The sequence below is a fragment of the Orussus abietinus genome, unplaced genomic scaffold, assembly GCF_000612105.2.
Source record: "Orussus abietinus isolate OABI.00-Male unplaced genomic scaffold, Oabi_2.0 scaffold104, whole genome shotgun sequence".
NCBI classification, from domain to species: Eukaryota; Metazoa; Arthropoda; class Insecta; order Hymenoptera; family Orussidae; genus Orussus; species Orussus abietinus.
This window is the reverse complement of record NW_019394277.1, coordinates 122769-141077: the sequence shown is the minus strand read 5'-3', so window position 1 is coordinate 141077 and position 18309 is coordinate 122769. Positions and strand designations below refer to the sequence as shown.

The 18309-nt window shown below is 34.4% G+C and overlaps 5 protein-coding genes across 13 annotated transcripts; 2 read left to right on the top strand and 3 right to left on the bottom strand.

Annotated features, from left to right (window-relative positions):
- Positions 1-90: 90 nt before the first annotated feature.
- Positions 91-3568, bottom strand: LOC105700061 (arf-GAP domain and FG repeat-containing protein 1). Its single transcript, XM_012425622.2, has 6 exons — positions 3172-3568; positions 1280-1812; positions 980-1174; positions 726-905; positions 435-559; positions 91-360 (listed from the first exon to the last, which is right to left on the bottom strand). Exons 1-6 carry the CDS (start codon positions 3333-3335, stop codon positions 307-309), a joined length of 1251 nt encoding a protein of 416 aa, XP_012281045.1. The 5' UTR covers positions 3336-3568; the 3' UTR covers positions 91-306.
- A 112-nt stretch (positions 3569-3680) lies between these two features.
- On the top strand, positions 3681-9816 carry LOC105699990 (probable phosphorylase b kinase regulatory subunit beta). Of its 8 annotated transcripts, none has more exons than XM_012425499.2 (20): positions 3681-3784; positions 4053-4221; positions 4309-4424; positions 4512-4647; positions 4721-4928; positions 5001-5357; positions 5455-5652; positions 5766-5904; positions 5982-6262; positions 6385-6399; positions 6648-6878; positions 6946-7133; positions 7242-7357; positions 7468-7610; positions 7672-7804; positions 8014-8156; positions 8366-8568; positions 8654-8791; positions 8873-9113; positions 9197-9816. In XM_012425499.2, the coding sequence occupies exons 2-20, from the start codon at positions 4184-4186 to the stop codon at positions 9566-9568; spliced, it is 3396 nt and encodes a 1131-aa protein (XP_012280922.1). In that variant the 5' UTR covers positions 3681-3784; positions 4053-4183; the 3' UTR covers positions 9569-9816. The 8 variants fall into 8 exon arrangements, 7 of the variants coding, with proteins under 7 accessions (XP_012280922.1, XP_012280916.1, XP_012280929.1 ...); XM_012425493.1 differs by lacking the exon at positions 3681-3784 and adding an exon at positions 3796-3856; XM_012425513.2 differs by lacking the exon at positions 3681-3784 and having other exon boundaries at positions 3808-4221; positions 9197-9304; positions 9392-9816.
- Positions 9817-9938: 122 nt separating this feature from the next.
- Positions 9939-12492, bottom strand: LOC105700041 (pre-mRNA-splicing factor CWC25 homolog). Of its 2 annotated transcripts, none has more exons than XM_012425588.2 (6): positions 12252-12492; positions 11611-11950; positions 11373-11533; positions 10552-11277; positions 10164-10435; positions 9939-10088 (listed from the first exon to the last, which is right to left on the bottom strand). In XM_012425588.2, the coding sequence occupies exons 1-6, from the start codon at positions 12267-12269 to the stop codon at positions 9974-9976; spliced, it is 1632 nt and encodes a 543-aa protein (XP_012281011.1). In that variant the 5' UTR covers positions 12270-12492; the 3' UTR covers positions 9939-9973. The 2 variants fall into 2 exon arrangements, with proteins under 2 accessions (XP_012281011.1, XP_012281019.1); XM_012425596.2 differs by lacking the exon at positions 12252-12492 and adding an exon at positions 12033-12226.
- Positions 12493-12606: 114 nt separating this feature from the next.
- LOC105700031 (probable elongator complex protein 3) lies at positions 12607-15212 on the top strand. The gene is made up of 9 exons (XM_012425576.2): positions 12607-12795; positions 12945-13186; positions 13268-13471; positions 13546-13799; positions 13900-14089; positions 14162-14379; positions 14482-14742; positions 14827-15008; positions 15080-15212. Exons 1-9 carry the CDS (start codon positions 12777-12779, stop codon positions 15178-15180), a joined length of 1671 nt encoding a protein of 556 aa, XP_012280999.1. The 5' UTR covers positions 12607-12776; the 3' UTR covers positions 15181-15212.
- Positions 15213-15224: 12 nt separating this feature from the next.
- LOC105700052 (solute carrier family 17 member 9) lies at positions 15225-18253 on the bottom strand. The gene is made up of 8 exons (XM_012425610.2): positions 17749-18253; positions 17088-17434; positions 16838-17011; positions 16464-16599; positions 16240-16336; positions 15994-16159; positions 15759-15917; positions 15225-15623 (listed from the first exon to the last, which is right to left on the bottom strand). Exons 1-8 carry the CDS (start codon positions 17790-17792, stop codon positions 15484-15486), a joined length of 1263 nt encoding a protein of 420 aa, XP_012281033.1. The 5' UTR covers positions 17793-18253; the 3' UTR covers positions 15225-15483.
- Positions 18254-18309: the final 56 nt, after the last annotated feature.

Below are 18309 nucleotides of genomic sequence, written 5' to 3'. Positions count from 1 at the left end.
GATCCAGTCTCTAATCTGAGTATCGAGCACTCGTAGGTTCAACATAAAACGTTTTAAAACATTTAGGGATGCTTGGTATGGACGTATTAGTATGATTAGTAACAAACATTAATCTTTATTCAACGTGTATATTATATTCATAAATAAAGTATTACTTTCGTTATATGAATAAGAGTGCTCTTAAGAATAAAGTTAATGGCACTACCTGCCAATAAGGTCATGTATATAAACAATTCTGCTAAGCTATACGTATTTTAGGGCTGAATTATTTGTTCGTAAGTCGATTAGGAATTTATGTGTACTTAATCATAAGAAAGGATTGTTCGTGTTTCTCACCATGTTGCTTACTCCCGAACCCACCTGTAAAAGCAAAGTTACGGTTTTCTTGCTAATGGAATGCATGCAAAAATCTAATTGTACTGCGAAATACGTACCATAAATGGATTTGCTTGGTATGCCGTGACAGAGGGTTGCCATACTTTATTAGAAAGTGTCGGCATAAGCTGACTAGATGGAATAATATCTCCATTGCTGGGTGAGCTCGTCCATTGTGAATGATCTACAATTTCAGAAAATGGATGCTCTTTTACTGCGATTTAAATTACGTCGTTTATGTCGTTTTACGAAAAACGACGATAGGCAGTGTCACTTGCAAATAGACAATTTAATAGAATTTCTTAAGTGTTTAGTAACTTTTATTTGCCGCTTCAAGCAACTGTACTCACCATTGTTCACTGGAAATTGCATTGGCCTGAACGGATTAGCAGAATTGCACAAAGAACTGTCCATGGATTGCATATTGTTGTTGACAAAATTGACCGATGGTCGCCATAGATCTTCTCCAGTAAACGGATTTGAGATTACGTGATTGGACGGATTGTTCCCACTCCAAATAGTGTTGGATGCTGTGAATCAAATATTTTTAATTATCTACATGCTAATAAAAATTAGAAACATTACATCAACTTAAGAAACTCACCATTTGAATTATTCAGATCCCATGCAGATGTCGATAGAGTCTTCGGGGTATCCTCCTTTAAGTGTGCTTGTTTCATTAAGGAATCTAAGTCTTTCAAAGCCGCATAACGATCTTCTGATGGTGGTAGCGTAGTACCGTTGAAGGTTGCTGTAAATGTCCCAGCTGTCTGGTTCGTTAACATTGTCGTCTCTGTACCTAAAAAGTTATTGCAACATTTGTACTACAAATAAAATGATGTACTTGGACAGTTACAATATTGGCATTGTTATTTTAGTGTTAATTATTTATTCAGAATTCTACCTTTCACAGAATTGAAGACAGGATTATTGTCGAAATTTGCAAAGGATGGCTGAGGTATGAATGGCTGTCCAAAATTTGACGTCGGAGTAGCAGCAAGGAATGGATCAGGAACCTTACTGAAATCGGCTACAAAATCTGGAGTGAAAGCATTCGCGTCAATTGGTTCCGGATTCTTAGCTTTTTGAATTGGCATCGATAATGTTGTTGATGTTCCAGAAAGTGGAACCCTAGGAATGCTTGTTTGATTTGTTCGAGTGTTCGACGACGGCGTTGATTTTTGGCTCGTTGTCTGACTTGGTGGTGACAAGGACGGATCTAGATAAAATCTCTTAAGCTCATATTTTGCAGTCATTAGATCTTTCATTTTTTGTTCATCCTTAAGATCTACGTTGTGTGGAGAATTTGGATCCATTAAACCCAACCATATTCTCCTACAGTATTCATTTCCTCTCTCCTTTATCAGATCTATCTCTTCCTGAGTAAATGTTGCCATAGAAATAGATTTCACTCTATGCGGGGGAGTCAGCCCTCTCCTGGAATACAATGAATGCAAATCATGTATATAAAAAACTATAAAACGAACTTCTAACATACTTAGAAAATGTGTAACAATAAATTGAATATGTAAATATCTTAATGAGCGGTAATTTTTGCGAAAGGAATGTAAACGTTTACGTTATACAAATGGTTTATTGACTTTGAAATAGTATTAACATAATTTAAAATGAATCGTAGCACTTTTATGTCTATGTATAAAATGCCTTACAAGTATTAATTTGGAACCATTGATTTTATATCAAGGTATATACGTGGTTAACTGTCCAACAATAAGTAACGTTTAAGAGGTCAGTAGAGTACTTATCATAGGACTGTTAATAAACCTTGCCGTTACGGATCTTTAAATCAGTATTAAAGATTGACCATAGACATAGTAAAATAACACACATTTAGTCAAAAGTGCATTCCATTTTAAAATAACTTAACTTACCTATAATTTAATAAATTATCATGCTATTGTTATGTAATTATATATTGCTATTAGCAATTAGATTTGTTTCACACGATCTCTTTAATACAAACATCTATATAACAGTAGTTAAACAATATACAAATAATACGTAATAATTTTAATATGAATACACTTGACTTTATTTCTTCACAAGTACTCTTGTAAGTCAGATAACTTGTATTTACTCATCCGAAACATATGCCACGCAAGTTCCATATGCAAAATGTAATCGCATTAAAGGATTTGCATCCTAGACAATATATCCCAGTTTGATGACCTCCAAAGTGTTTTTCATACTTCCACTTCTTAAGACAGGTCATTTGTTCTCATCAGCCATGTTGGAGGAAGTTGAGAACCGAGTATGTCAGAGTAAAGGAAACGAACAAAGGAATCTATTGCCTTATCGACGTAGATCATCATATAAGGTTACGATCGCACGACTTTAGCTCATGCAGCACCTGTATATTCCGTCATTATTTATAAGCATTTTAATTTACATTTTTTCCTTTTAGAAAGATCTACCTATTATTACAAACTTCTTTGTGATCGCAGCCAAGTGCTTGCCATGTAAATCTATTCATAGCGAACACATATACGAATCACGACACTATTAGGCACTATATGTTAATGCTTATATGCATCCGACTTTACTTCTCTGACAGTAAGAGTATCATGTGCCCTGGCATCCTAATTTAATGACTACATCTTTTGCAGCGTATCCACAGTGTTTGTAGGTCTAGAAATTAGACGTGGCCTAGAAACTTAAGAGCACCCGAATAAAAGTACCTTCGTCGAGACACCTTATCCTTAAATAAGCCGAAATTTTTCTATAGACAACGGATTCGTCCGCATCGTCCGGGCTTAAGGAAGTTTAAGTACTTACAGCATACCAGAGCAAGAGGTACAGACGAAGGAACCTATTGTCATGTTGACGTAGGTCGGTCCACGTTGGCCGCAGTCAAAACATTCCTTGTTTCCCGGCTGCGAGACCAGCTCGCGTAATATCTTCAGGTTCTTTTCATCTTGCTTTCTCTTCGCGGACGCCATGATTTGCGGTTTCAGTGAATGGAATCACCACTCCTCTGTGGTGCACTTACGGAACTGACTCAACCCTTGTCATAGATAAATACGTACGTTCGACAACACATTCGACGGTCCCCGCCAGAGGAACAGAGAGAGTAAAACAATATGGCCGCTCATCGGGAAGTTTGAATTCGCCGAAATCAAATTGAAATAATCAGTAGTTGCGTCCAAATAATATTCGCGACCGAGTTGTTGTTTCGAGGATAACTGTGAATAATTTAGTGACTCAACCGAGGGCTGTAGAGGTTTCCTTTTTGCGACGTTATCACGATGTTACGTTTGTTTTTTTATACTGCGTACCACGTGACGGAATGAGAGCCAATCAACGTTCTGGATTCGGAGTTTCCCAACGCGGGCCAATCAGATAGTGGTAGAGTTCTCTTACACCAATGAAATGCCACTGTGTGTATCGCGTACGTATACACAACGTCTTGCGGTGCGGGCTCGCGATGTCACTCCGGTCATTTGGATAGAAAAATATTGAGGTTAGATAAAAATTGCAGAATGGCTATTTACAAATTGAGGCGATTTCTTGGAACCTCAGCAATTTTCGCTTAGTACGCCGATGCGGAGAAGATTGTGAAACTTTCGCGGATTGACTTACGAAATAGCGCAACTACTTGGAAATGTTGAATTCACAAATACATTTGAATATTTTCTTATTTATTGTATTGTTTACAGTGATGTGTTAATTGACTGTTGGTCACAGAATAATAGATTTTAGATGACTGTGTCAGTTACGATAGCAGCTTTCTGTTACTGATTTTTATCAAATGATTTGCTGATCAGCAGATTAGATACTAAAAATAACCATGGCCACTGTTGTGGGTACAGATCCAGCCTTCAAAAGGTTCGTATATCGTTATCGAGTTTAGTTTCAGCGTTCTTATTGTTACAATAAGTGTCTTTGGTAATATGCATTTTATTATTTTTGCAGACCTATGAGAAGGGACATGAGACAGCCAAGTGTCGTTGACTTAGACATAGATATGTTTTTGAAAATTTCAAACTATGAAGATACTGTAAGGCAACTTGATATTTATTATGGGATTGGTAAGTAATATTTTAGTTAAACTTATCACTAATATTACGTAGACAAAGTTCTATTTCAAAATAATTAATCATATTGATTATTTTTAGTTAAAAGACAGATTTTACATTATCAAAGTTGTATAACTGGATTATTTCCTCAAGTTTCTACTGATAAAACAGTTGGTAGTGTGCGAGATAGTATTTATTGTGCTGCAGCTATATGGAGCTTATATCAAGCTTACAGGTAATTTTAATTTTATGTACAATTTATATGGTTTCTAAATTTTATCTCTATTAATTTTTTATTGTGTATCTAGACGAATTGATGATGACCGTGGAAAATCATATGAGCTTGGCCAGTCTGCCATCAAATGCATGCGTGGTATTTTAGAATGCTGGGTAAAACAATCCTCTAGAATTGAGTTATTCAAACGTAATCAATGCGATCGTTTTGCATTACATTGTAAGTTTCACCTTGCCACTGGAGAAGAGATTTTTAAAGATGCTGACTACTACCATCTACAGGTAATTCATTTTTTAATTGTGGAATTTTCATACAAGGAAAAACTGATGGACTGACAACAGATTATATTTTAGATCGATATAGTATCTCTTTACCTAATATTTTTAGTACAAATGATTTCTTCTGGGCTTCAAATAATTTATACCCAAGATGAAGTAGCATTTGTACAGAATCTCGTCTATTATGTAGAACGTGCTTATCGCACACCAGATTATGGAGTGTGGGAACGTGGTAGTCGTTACAATGACGGTACACCTGAAATACACGCAAGTTCCATTGGCATGGCCAAGAGTGCTCTTGAAGCTATTAATGGATGTAATCTTTTTGGAGAGACCGGAGCCTCTTGGTCTGTAATATATGTTGATATCGATGCTCATAACCGTAATCGTAGTATTTTTGAGACAATGTTACCTCGAGAGTCGAGTTCCAAGGTATGATTGTAAAGTAGTCTAAAAACTATAGATAAAGGCAACTGCAAAAAATATTTCTATTATATCAAATGAACTTCTCTTTGATTTAAATTTTCAGAGTGTAGATGTAGCCTTGTTACCAACAATTTCTTTCCCAGCATTTGCTACTCATGAAGAGTTCCTTTATAATGAAACAAAGTCAAACATAATTCGCCGTCTTCGTGGAAATTATGGATTTAAAAGATTTGGAAGAGATGGTTACAAAACAGTTCTCGAAGAAACTCATCGTCGTTATTACAAATCTGGAGAAATAAAGGTTTGTAAGATAAAAACTTCAGATACAATTCTATTTACATATTTGTAAATAATTTAAATAATCTAAAAAATTTCTAAATAAATCGCGTTTCACTTGTGATATGATTTTTTCAGGAATTCGATAATATTGAATGTGAATGGCCTTTGTTCTACATCTTCATGATAATTGATGGAGTTTTCAAAACACTTCCGGAACAAGTAGAAGAATATCAAAACTTATTGAAAGTTAGACTGCATAAAGACCACAATGGTGGTATGTTGTTATAAAATTGGTCATACATTCAATGAATTCAGCGACATAAAAATACATTTTTACTCTAATATTTTTAGACCCAACAGTGCCAATGTATTATTATGTACCAGAAGAAAATATTGAAGCTGAGAGAAATGAGCCTGGCAGTACGTTCCATGTACCCAGTGAAGAAGGATCTGGCCAGAAAGGAAGCAGCGATAGTGAACCTTCTGCTTTATACTTATGGAATCAATCAATGTTTGTAATCGCTCAGTTGCTTACTGCTGGTTTGCTACACATTAATGAACTCGATCCAATTCGTCGTTACCTTCCATCGTACAACAGACCTCGAAGGGCTGGAAGATACTCTGCTTTTCAGGTACTCTAGATAATAATCACTAATTGTCAAGTTGAATATTGTCACTAATTATATAATTTTAAGCACATATTGCACATTAGAATTATATAGACTGCTTCTAATTTTTCTTACATTTTGTGCAGGCAAAACCCAGCATCGTAAGTAAATTATTGTTTATGCCTGCTATAGTTTCAGTTTTGCACCCCCCTAGCATTTCACTGCAAGGCTTATTCGTTGCTGTAGGAGTTATGATTAATTAACATTAATTTAAAAACATTAACATTAATTTTAAAACGTATTATCATGACATAGGTGAATGCCTGTAATTGCATTACTATTTTTTGTTGCCATATCAATGATTATGAAAATATTTGTGCTTCTTATTAAGAAACTGTTGTCAATATAGGGAACACATACCGATCTTGTGGTACAAATTGTCCTGATAGCCGAGTCCATGAGGTTGCAAGCAATGATGGCTACATACGGAATTCAAACACAGACACCTCATGAAGTAGAACCAGTTCAGATTTTATCTTCAACTCAATTGGTTAAAGTTTACCAGAGACTAGGTGTTAACAAGAAATTAAAGCTGGAAGGACGACCTGCAAGACCAATTGGCTCCCTGGGTACCAGTAAGGTATGCTGTAATTGTGTTCCAATAAATATTCGGTTTTTCAAAGTATAACATTCCAGTCATTTTGTAGATGTACAGGGTTTGTGGAATGACAGTTCTGTGTTACCCATTAATATTTGAGGTGTCAGACTTCTATTTATATCGAGACATGGCTCTTCTAATTGACGATATTAAGACGGAGCTTCAATTCGTCGGTAAATATTGGAGACTTTCAGGACGTCCGACAGTTTGTCTTTTGATACGAGAAGAACACATGAGGTATTACTGCTGGTTATTAATTCATGTTATTTTAGACGTTAGATTGTAGTATTTTAATTTTACTCGTTTTTGTTTTGTATTAATTTTACTCGGTTTTGTTTTGTATAGGGATCCGCAATTTAAAGAAATGTTAGATCTCTTTGCTATGCTGAAGAAAGGCTACTGTGATAGCACGAAAGTGCGAATTGGTCGATTGCAAAATCTCATTTCTTCATCTTGTATCGGTAAGCATCCCATAAAAACTAAAAAGGAATCTAGGAAAGAAATTATCATTTTTACGTGTGGCGTTCAAAGAGAGGAAATGTAATTAAGTATTGTAAATTCGTTTATTTAGAACATTTAGACTTCATAAGTACAACAGAGACAGATCTTGCTCTTACTCCATTCAAGCAGTTGGAACATGATTACATTGGTTATCAGAGTTTGACTGATGTCCCTCGGGCGCTATCTTATGTCGAGGACGTACGAGATTATTCTGTAAGTATCAATTAATTTTTACATTTATTTTCTGCGTAGTTGCAATCGATAATAATTTCAGACATTTGTAAACGAACCATTATACAACATATTGAACGAAATTCGGAACACTGACAGTCTCTATGCAAAGTGTCAGCTTTATGGTATTCTGTTAAAACGTGAAGGTATCAATTATGAAATTAATGGAATGACAGGTATTACTCCGATTTTATTGCTTGATACTTTTTAGTGTCTCTTCTCGACAAGAATTACTGTAGGATAAGCTTGCTATGAATTGTTTGATATGCATCCAAATAATTGACAAAGAATCTAATGTTTCAATGTAGTTTGAACTAACATAATCATACCGTTATTTTCTAACTATTATTTAATTAACATTTACTAAGTGATATTAATATTTTAGTTGGTGACTTGTTGAGAAGTGTGTATCAGCAGGCAGGTAGCTTGCGATATTGGATGGTAGTACGATATTGCAGCAGTTTACTGCATCATACTGTGGACAGTATTAGTCCTTTCATCACGGGTGTTTTAGTTAAAGGAAAACAGGTATGTGCCTCTTTCCTATTTATCTTTTTGCACTAATAAATATGTCATTCTTAAAAACAAGTAAAATTTAGGGAATAAATAAAACTTATACTACTTAAGTATAAAGTTTAAAACCTTAAAACAATTATATGTATGAACTAGTATTAATCAATTTCTCTTTCTATAAAAACTCAAGAGAATTATATTTGTAACTAATGCTAATTCTTTAGATTACAGTGGGTGTGATTGGACATGAGGAAACTGTATTCGACAAACCTATGACACCTGCTGAAATTCAATCGGTCATGTACTCAACGATTCAACCGCACAATGTGGTACAAGCTGTACTTCAGCAAGAAGTTTTGCTCTATTGCGGTAGACTAATTGGAACTAATCCGGAGATGTTTAAAGGCATACTGAAAATTCGCATCGGGTACGAATTTCATAATTAATTTGTTACGTTTTCTATATCTATAATAAAAAAATTCCTGTTCTTTTTTTTTCCTTAAATTTCATAGATGGGTCTTGGAAGCAATGAATCTATATTTAGAAATGTTTAAAAAGGATTCTAAACCAATAGAGAACTACAGTCCTTACGAAATCAGGAGGATTTTAATAAAGGTGTTGACAATAAAAGACTGGGCTTCTAAAGAGAAGTATGTATTATATCAAAATTTGTTACACGTGTGACGATACATTTACTTATATAACTTGAAACATGTCTTATGTCTAAACAGTTTAACGGTGCTTGGTAGAAGAAAAATTGAAGGAAGCTTGTGTCGAGTGCCTGCACATTTTTATAATCAGGTGTGGGAAGTATTAGTGCGTTGTCCAGGTGGTATTTGTGTTAATGGTCGAGAATTGCCGCAACAACCAACATTGTCTAGTATGACTCGATCAGAGCTGACTTTTGCTTTGCTTGTTGAGTCTATTCTCCATCACATTCAATTACCAGAATTTCGACAGATTATTGTTGAGGTATGATTAACTATGCTTAATTTTTTAATTTATATAGTACAAAATTTGAATGTGTCGTTCGTTAACATTTATTGTTTTTACAGCTCTTGAATATAGTTTCAATAATTCTCTTACGAAACCCAGAATTGAGTTTCAAAAGGCAATTGGATTTAAACAAGTTGGTTGAAGATGCTTTTGTAATATATTGCAAAGTAGGTTTCTGTGGTAGTACACTATTTTTACGTACTCTGAGCGCAATGCAATATTTTCATTACTTTTGTACTTTTGTTTCCTTTCAGGATCAAGATATCGAAAAGACTAATGATATGGCACTCTTTTTTTCTGCTCATTATTCGCTGACAACAGGATGTCTTGCCAGGGCTGTTGTGAACAATGTTTTAACAGGTGGCTGTGTTACAGCAATTGTTGACATTAATGATACAATCGAATCCCATGACATGTGCAAAATTGCTTAGCAAAATGTGTTTTATGTTCAAAATTGTCTTTTGATAGTCTCTGTATATATGGGAATTTTTTTGATGAAGTGAATAGACATTAATTGTACGTATTATATTAATTTAGGAAAGACTTTAGAAGATTGTTGAAGTGTTGAAGAATGTTATAGGTTACTGATTAATGCATAGATAAATGATGTATAAAGATGAAAATGTTTTTTTGTTTCTTTGTCAAATGTGGAAATGAATAAAATTTATGCAGAATATAAGTTCCGTTTGTTTATAAAAATTGTCTCAAATATTTAATGACGCCATTGTGTATAGTTCATATTTACATACCTCTTTTGGGTAAATGTATATAAAATTGATTCTAATCATTAGCAATATTTACAACAAATTAGCATTTACATACGGTAATAAGTAAACTTATCGCCGTGCAAAATTTGTGTCCATTGCTCGACGGGAACGTTGAATATTATTTATATTTGCTTTAATTCTTGATTCAACTGTACCTACTTCTGCAGCAACAGCCAATTGCTTCCTGCAATGTAAAACGTATAGGATTAGAACGCTGTAATTTACACAATTTCTGTAAAAAAGAACGGTAAAACAGTACCTGATAAAGTCCTTATTGTAGGTACTATCAGCTGCCTCTTTATCCTCTTCCTGGCGATATCGTTTGACGTTTCTCTCCCTATCTTTCTCCCGCCATGTAGCATTCGCCATCATCTCCTGCCTCCTCCTTTCCTTTTCTTCCTCGGTGAGTGTTTTCCGCTTCTGTTGATGTTTCCCATAATCATCTCTCTCGTTCTTTTGATGATGTGTATTTACAGATTCTATGGGTTTGTGTTTTGAGGTTTGTAATGGAATCTTCGTTCCATCGGGTCTCTGGAAAGAATATTGAAACAACTTAATACATTTATTATACTTTTTCTTATAAATAAATTTGCATAATTTCTTAGGTGTTAAATATTTTGCTTCAAATCTTAAATTTATATACGTACAACTAATCCAAAATTCTTTTTCGATGAGCTTTTTTTTCGATTATCTTCATCACTACTGTCACTAGGTGAATGTTTCTTGGATAATTTATGAATAGATGTATTTCTTTGTTTCTTTTCATGGGAATGGCTTGGTTTATGTTTTGAATCCTCTTGTCGTTTACTTTCAGAAGAATACTGTTTATCATCAAAGTGCCTACTTATTTTCTTAAACTTCTGCTTTGATTTGGGAGCTACATCTTCATCACTGCTATCACTGCTGTCACTGCTGCTACTGCTAGTACTATTCCTTTGCTTGTGCTTTTTGCGTTTAGATACTTTTGTACTTTCAATGTTTCGATGATCATTTTTAACCTTATTTATTTTTCTTTCTTTACTTTTATTTTCATCATTACAACTCCTATTCCGTCTCCTCTTTAGTTTATGCTTCAATACTGACTCCTCGTCATCTTCACTGTCGCTATCACTACTGCTGCTGCTGTCATTGTTGCTACTGCTACTACTAACAGATTTTCTTTTACTTTTGGATTTCTTATCCTTCTGGGTTTTCTTCACAGACTTTAATAAATCTTTTTTATTAATCTGATCCTTAAGCTTTTTATATTTTGCAGCTAACAAGCTATCTAAGTCATTACTATCACTTTCTTCACTGTCGGACTTATGCTTTTTCTTCTTCTTGCCTTTCTTTAATTTCTTTTCAGTCTTGCTTTTCTTGGTCTGTTGCTCTAACTAAAAGTGTATAATTATGAATAAGTTAGACGAAATTTCGATAAAACCATAATTCTTATATTTACAATAAATTAAAGTTCAAAATGTTTACTTACTAATTCTTTCAATTGCTTCAATTTGACAGGATTCTTCAAAAGTTGAGTTCGAGTTTCCATTTCCTTTTTCTTAATAGCATATAATGGGTCTTCTTGTAACTTCCTTGCTAAATCAACTTGTTCGTCTCCAGAGAAAAATCTCAGTGATGGTGGTATACATTCTGAAAATAATATAAGCTTAATGATTTCAATATAAGAGTTATAATAATAGCAAAAAATGCGAAAATAAGAAAAATACCATATTCTACATGATTCTTAGGCATTCTATTTTGTTCTGCATCCTTTTCTGTTTGAGCCATTTGTTCAAAAGGTTTGTCTATTGGTCGGCCAAGTAGATAATCTTCTCTATTAACCATTTGATTTGGGCCTTTATACATCCAATCCAGCTTTTTTTCATCCTTTTTTTCAATGACACCCTGCTCCATTGCATATTTTGTCATATCTTCTCGATCCTTTTCCATTTCAATTTCTTTCTTTAACTCAGCTATTCGTTTCTTTTCTTGGTGGTCTTGCTGCTCCGCTTTCCATACTTTTTCCATGTTTTTCATTGTGGATGGATGCCATGATTTCTTTAAATTCTAGATATACAAAGTTTGAAACTCTTGTTAGCATTTCCTTTAATACATTTACGAAAAGACACCATAAAATTATAAAATTTACCAAGCCAAGACAAGGTGAATTTTACTTTAAAAATATACGTGTAAAATTCATTTAAAATTCTAGTTAAAACGATACAAGAAATAATGTGATTTTATAGTAGAAGATGTGCCAAATTATATGATTTTTATTAACTTCATAAATACGAAGATCGTTATATATCAAGACTAAAATTTAAATATAAAACCATGACTCTATAGGCTAGAATAGATCAACGCTTACCAAATCTCCTCCGCCCATTCTGATTTTTACTTTTGATACTACGCCGTTGAAATATTTTTCAGCGAAAACAAACCTTTTACAAGGTTATTTTCCAGAGTAGACGTGGGTGAATGCATACGATATACCAGCAGTGTTGCCACTGGTTGCCACCGTCGTGATTCAGATGGTAGTAGTGTTACGAACTACTCGCTCTCGGCAGATATGATCTCTGCTCTCGGGAACATACTGCCATCTATAGCGCATTAGTTGGGCCGATGCGCAGCAGGTGTAGAAACACAAAGTCCTGTTTCCATGTAATTTACATCATATGTAAAACTCGTGATGTAAAATATTTAGTAATTTACTACAAGAAACTACATAAATTACTTACGGTATTTACAGAGATGAGTTCGGAGATTGCTCACGGGCAGGATCGTCTGATCGCATCCTGTGCTTCACTCTGGTTTCGTACGTTAGCTTTCACCGTTTTTTGCCCCCAAGGGCGGCGCAACGATCATTTATCTGGGTACCTGTAAATGCTCCAACATGGTAAAGAAACAGAAAGGTAGAGTATAACCTCAAAATATTATGCAGAATTAAATTCTGCACGAAAATATTTTTCATTTTATAATGTTATATATTTAAGATATTGTACATTCTGTGGGATTAAAATGAAGACAATCACATTCTCTAATTTATAATTGTACTTTTTAGAATTTCTGTCTACAAAAGAGGAGCGTACAGTGTTGGCCATTGGAGAAATAATACAAGCATTGCTAGCAGCCCATCATGAAAACAGGGATATTGATTTAAACAAATTAAAAACTAGAATTTCATCTAAATATGCTCTTCAGACATCACCGCGACTTGTTGATATTATTGCAGCTGTACCTGTTGATGCTAGAAAGACACTTTTGCCAAAATTAAAAGCAAAACCGATTAGAACCGCAAGTGGAGTTAGTACAAATTTAAACTTATAATTAAAATTCTGCAACCAATATTGGTTTCATAAATTATTATGGAAATCTTATTCACAGATCGCTGTCGTAGCTGTAATGTGTAAACCACATAGATGCCCTCATATAAACATGACTGGGAACATATGTGTCTATTGTCCTGGAGGTCCAGATTCAGACTTCGAGTATTCTACTCAATCTTATACTGGATATGAGCCAACATCTATGAGAGCAATTCGTGCTCGTTACAATCCATTTTTGCAAACAAGACATCGTGTTGAACAGGTGAGTAAACACGATTTTTAATGTACTTTAAATATTTTCAGTATTTAAAATCAATATACTTTTATTTATTACAGCTAAAGCAATTAGGACACAGTGTGGATAAAGTTGAATTTATTGTAATGGGTGGAACCTTTATGTCTCTCCCTGAAGATTATAGGGATTATTTTATTCGAAATTTACATGATGCACTTTCTGGTCATGTAAGTAATAATGTAGACGAGGCAGTGATATATTCAGAGCGCAGTCGAACTAAATGCATTGGTATTACAATTGAAACACGACCTGATTATTGTCTCAAACGACATCTTTCTGATATGTTACGCTATGGGTATGACCAAATATAATCTATTTAAATCTATTTTAAATTTGTATTATAGTTCTAATGAGCTCTAGAGTGAAATACAATATTTAAAATGTTCAAAATATAGGTGCACGCGTCTTGAAATAGGAGTACAATCGGTATTTGAGGATGTTGCACGGGACACAAATAGAGGACACACTGTAAAAGCAGTATGTGAAACTTTTTGCCTATCGAAAGATGCTGGGTTTAAAGTAATTGCCCATATGATGCCAGACTTACCAAACGTTGACATAGAGCGTGACATTGAACAGTTTGTGGTATGTATTCATTTAAGAAAGTCGTTAAATTCTGACATGTAAAAAAATATTAAGGGTAAATTGATTGTCTAGGAATTCTTTGAGAATCCTGCATTTAGAGCCGATGGTTTAAAAATCTATCCCACCTTGGTAATTCGTGGTACAGGATTATACGAACTATGGAAGACAGGAAGGTATAAAAGCTATCCACCAAGCACTCTTGTGGATCTCATTGCCCACATTCTTGCTTTGATACCTCCTTGGACTCGAGTATACAGAGTGCAACGTGACATACCTATGCCTCTAGTCAGGTAATATTTTTTAACCTCCCTCGCGTTAATAACTACGTAAATACTTCTTTGTTGACATTGAATAATTATGCTTCTTTTTCATGTATTGATCTGAAAGTACAGTTCAGGAGTTGAACATGGAAATTTGCGTGAATTGGCATTGGCCAGAATGAAAGAGCTAGGTACAGAATGTCGTGATGTAAGAACTCGAGAAGTCGGTATACAAGAAATCCATCAGAAGATTCGCCCTTACGAAATTGAACTCATACGTCGAGACTATGTTGCAAATAATGGCTGGGAAACCTTCCTATCCTATGAAGATCCAACCCAGGATATTTTAGTTGGTTTACTACGACTTAGGAAATGTTCTACCGACACATTCAGGTAAGCCTTCTTAACTCTTGATCAGGTAAACCTGCTCTTAGATCCCGATAGAATATAATTCAGTATTACTTCTTGCTTTATCAGAGAGGAGTTGCAAGGAAAATGTTCAATGGTAAGGGAACTGCATGTTTATGGAAGTGTGGTGCCGGTGAATGCCCGTGACCCAACAAAATTTCAACATCAAGGTTTTGGAATATTACTAATGGAAGAAGCAGAACGTATTGCCAGAGTAGAACATAGCTCTCATAAAATCGCAGTTATTTCTGGTTTGTATTTGATTTTTTTGTAGAATACATTTCCCCGTTTTGGACAATCTAATTAATTATTTTATTTATAGGTGTTGGAACTCGAAATTATTATAGAAAACTGGGATATGAATTAGATGGTCCGTATATGTCTAAAATGCTAGTTGAATCAGAAAGTATACAACATATGTAATGTAAGTTCAATAAAACCTTTTTTTATTGACATTCTTTTAATTAATCAGTTCACATAAAAAATAATACTCATGTAACCATTAAGTGTATTAGGCGCGTATTTCTTTTCTAATCTTTCTTTGTTATTAACATCTAGAAAAAGTGCTCTTATCCCATGACTAAAAAGTCTTCCTATTCATAATTTTTTTAAATAATTCAAGCGATATGTATTGATATATTGTCTATGCTTGGTATAATTATGTCATATTTAATCATTTGTTGCGTCAGATTGTTGGATCTATGAACAGTCAGTTTTGATGTACATTTAAATTATTGAATTGCCAGATCCAAACCATAAATAAATGATACATCCTAGAGTCTCGATCATAGAAGTGACGATAAAGACGATAGGCCAGCTATGCGTCGTGTGTAAAATATAACCAGCAAAGTATACTCCTAAGGAACCTAAAAAAAATGTTATCTTGATAAAGTCTAAAGGTTTAATATAGAGCAAAAAATTTATATAGAACAACACTGTAATATTTATGTAAATTTCATAGTCTCTGGGATATTAGATCATATGCAATTGCAATTACTTACCAGGAATTGCACCAACCGTATTCATTAAACCAAACACACTGCCAGCATATTTTGGTGCCAGATCTGCAGGATTTACGACTATAGCAGTATTGTGAAATCCTGAACCACCGATTATAAGTGTGAAACATAATAATGCACCTTGAAAGGTTTCTGCTCTTGCTGTAACAAAACAGAATGTATCATATATACACAATCTGCAATAATACGTTATTCGAAATAAGTTTAAAACGCCCACCGAGAAATAATAAATTGATGGACTGTGTCATGAAACAAATAGTTTGGACAATTTTCCTCGTTACAGTAATTGTGTAACCTGCCTTAATCAATTTCTCTGATAGAATTTTTCCTAAATATGTGCAAGGTAATGAAGGAATCCATGGTAGCATGTTTACAATCCAACCCTGAAATAAAATAAAATATTTGATCACAATAGCATGAATGCAAAAGAATGGTATTACACTTCCTATGAAATGTATATTACCTTCGCTTCTGGGTAAGTTTCATGAAAGTACATTGGCATCCACGAAAGTATAACGAAAAAACAATTGTTTTGACAGGCATGACCAATTACGCAAGACCTACAATTTAATTTTATGGTGAACTTTCATGACTAACACTGAATTATTTTCTTAGAATTACTGTAAAAAGTCTTGTAATTTTAAATTATCATAATTTACCACAACAATATATATGTACCATAATTACCAAAATGGAGGTTTTGAAAGTAATTCCGACCATGGTAGGCTGTGGTTGTTGGAAGATTTGTTAGTGGAAATGGTCGTCCCCTTTAGAGACGTACAGTAGTAGCTTAAGCAGCCTGTCCACAGCAAACTTAAACCTCCTGCATTTGTTATTGTGTCAAATTAAATTCTTTTAATGTTATAAGTGAAGACAAGGGTTAAATTTTTACTAACGTTGCTATTAATGACTAGTTTTGCAGAGTTAAAATTTTACTTGTTAATGCTTCTTATAAACAGCGATGGTGCGTACTAAAATATTTTCAAAATGCATAGTGAGTTATCTTTCAGAAGTGTTTTTTACTAGAAGTCATGCAAGAGAATGGTGGTATGAAATATTACCTAAAACTTTAAAAACTACAGTCCAGTCATAGTTTTCCAAAATGTACGATCCTAATGAACCAGTTAAAAGAATGCCTAAAGCAGATCCTGCAGTCAGTAAACTGAAGAATGAAGCTCTTTCAGATTCATGTAAGCGTTGACTCGTCAAACTGATCATACTAGGAAAGTGCATCCCTGCAACATTAAAATGATAGTGAAACAGCCAGTTAATTGTAATGTTCTTTTTGCACATAGGAAATATCTTAAATACCCTGAAAAGCTCCATTGATAGTTCGTACTAGTGCTAGCAGTTGTATGACAAAATCACTATCTGACAATAATTTCATGATTATTGGCATGAGGCATGTAATGAATGACCATCCAAGAGCGGATATCCACATTACTTTCTGACCTCCAATTCGGTCACTAATATATCCACCAGCAACTTGAGTCAGGGTGTAGCCCCAAAAGAAACTGGATAGAAATATTCCAGAATCAGTTTTGCTCCAATGATTTTCTTCTATGATAGTGGGCATGAGCAATGGGACCGAAGTCCTTGTAGCATATACCAAACATGTTCCGCACAATAACAAGATGAACCATCGTCTTCTCTCTTTTCTAAAAAAAAATTTTTCCTCTTATTCCTTATAGTTGAATAACACGGTAAAATATTTTTAGGTTTACAAGTATAATCGAAATTACTGAAAAAGATGGGATATTTTTTACTAATCTAATAATTATGAAGCGATGCTTAAAAACTATAAAGACATTACGATTTAAGTTAATATCTATGAACTCGCGATTAAAGTACATAGTTATGACACCGATCTTCCTCCGCCTATGGAGATTAAAATTATTTAATAGAGAGAACCAACAACATGTAATGAAATTATGCAATGAGTGTAACCTACGAACATGAAATCTCTATTTACCTCGACCAAAATAGACACGTCATGTCATCTGCCGATAAAGCCATGAAGAGCTGTTGTACTTGGTCTCGTTTACTTTAAAATAAAAGGTTCCGCCGCTGCACATTCATTATTCACGTGACGTCTGTTTTCTCCTGCGTGTCTAATCTCTCTTCACGGACATTTTACATATGCCGCGGCATTCTTGTCAAATCTTTCAGGAACCATTCTTTCTATCCATTCATACTCTTCGCATTAACGGCACTACAGTGCACTTGGTGTATGGTATAGCACAGTACAGTAGTTGCATTCTTGTAAATGCATAAGATAAGCGTCTAGAGTTGCACACCGGCAACTAGTATATAAAACGTCACGTATCATGTACTTATGTGTGTACGACATACACAATTACGTTTACCATGCTACCTTTTCCGACACATAATAGCAAAGAATCGATTTTCCACCTTTCACAGGGAACCGGGCTGAACCGGGCAGAACCGGGAGATCAAAAGTACCAGTTTCCCTCCCTGCTTATCCCGAGGTGCGTACTTAAGGAAAATCAGTTTCGAAAAAACAGCGCGTGTC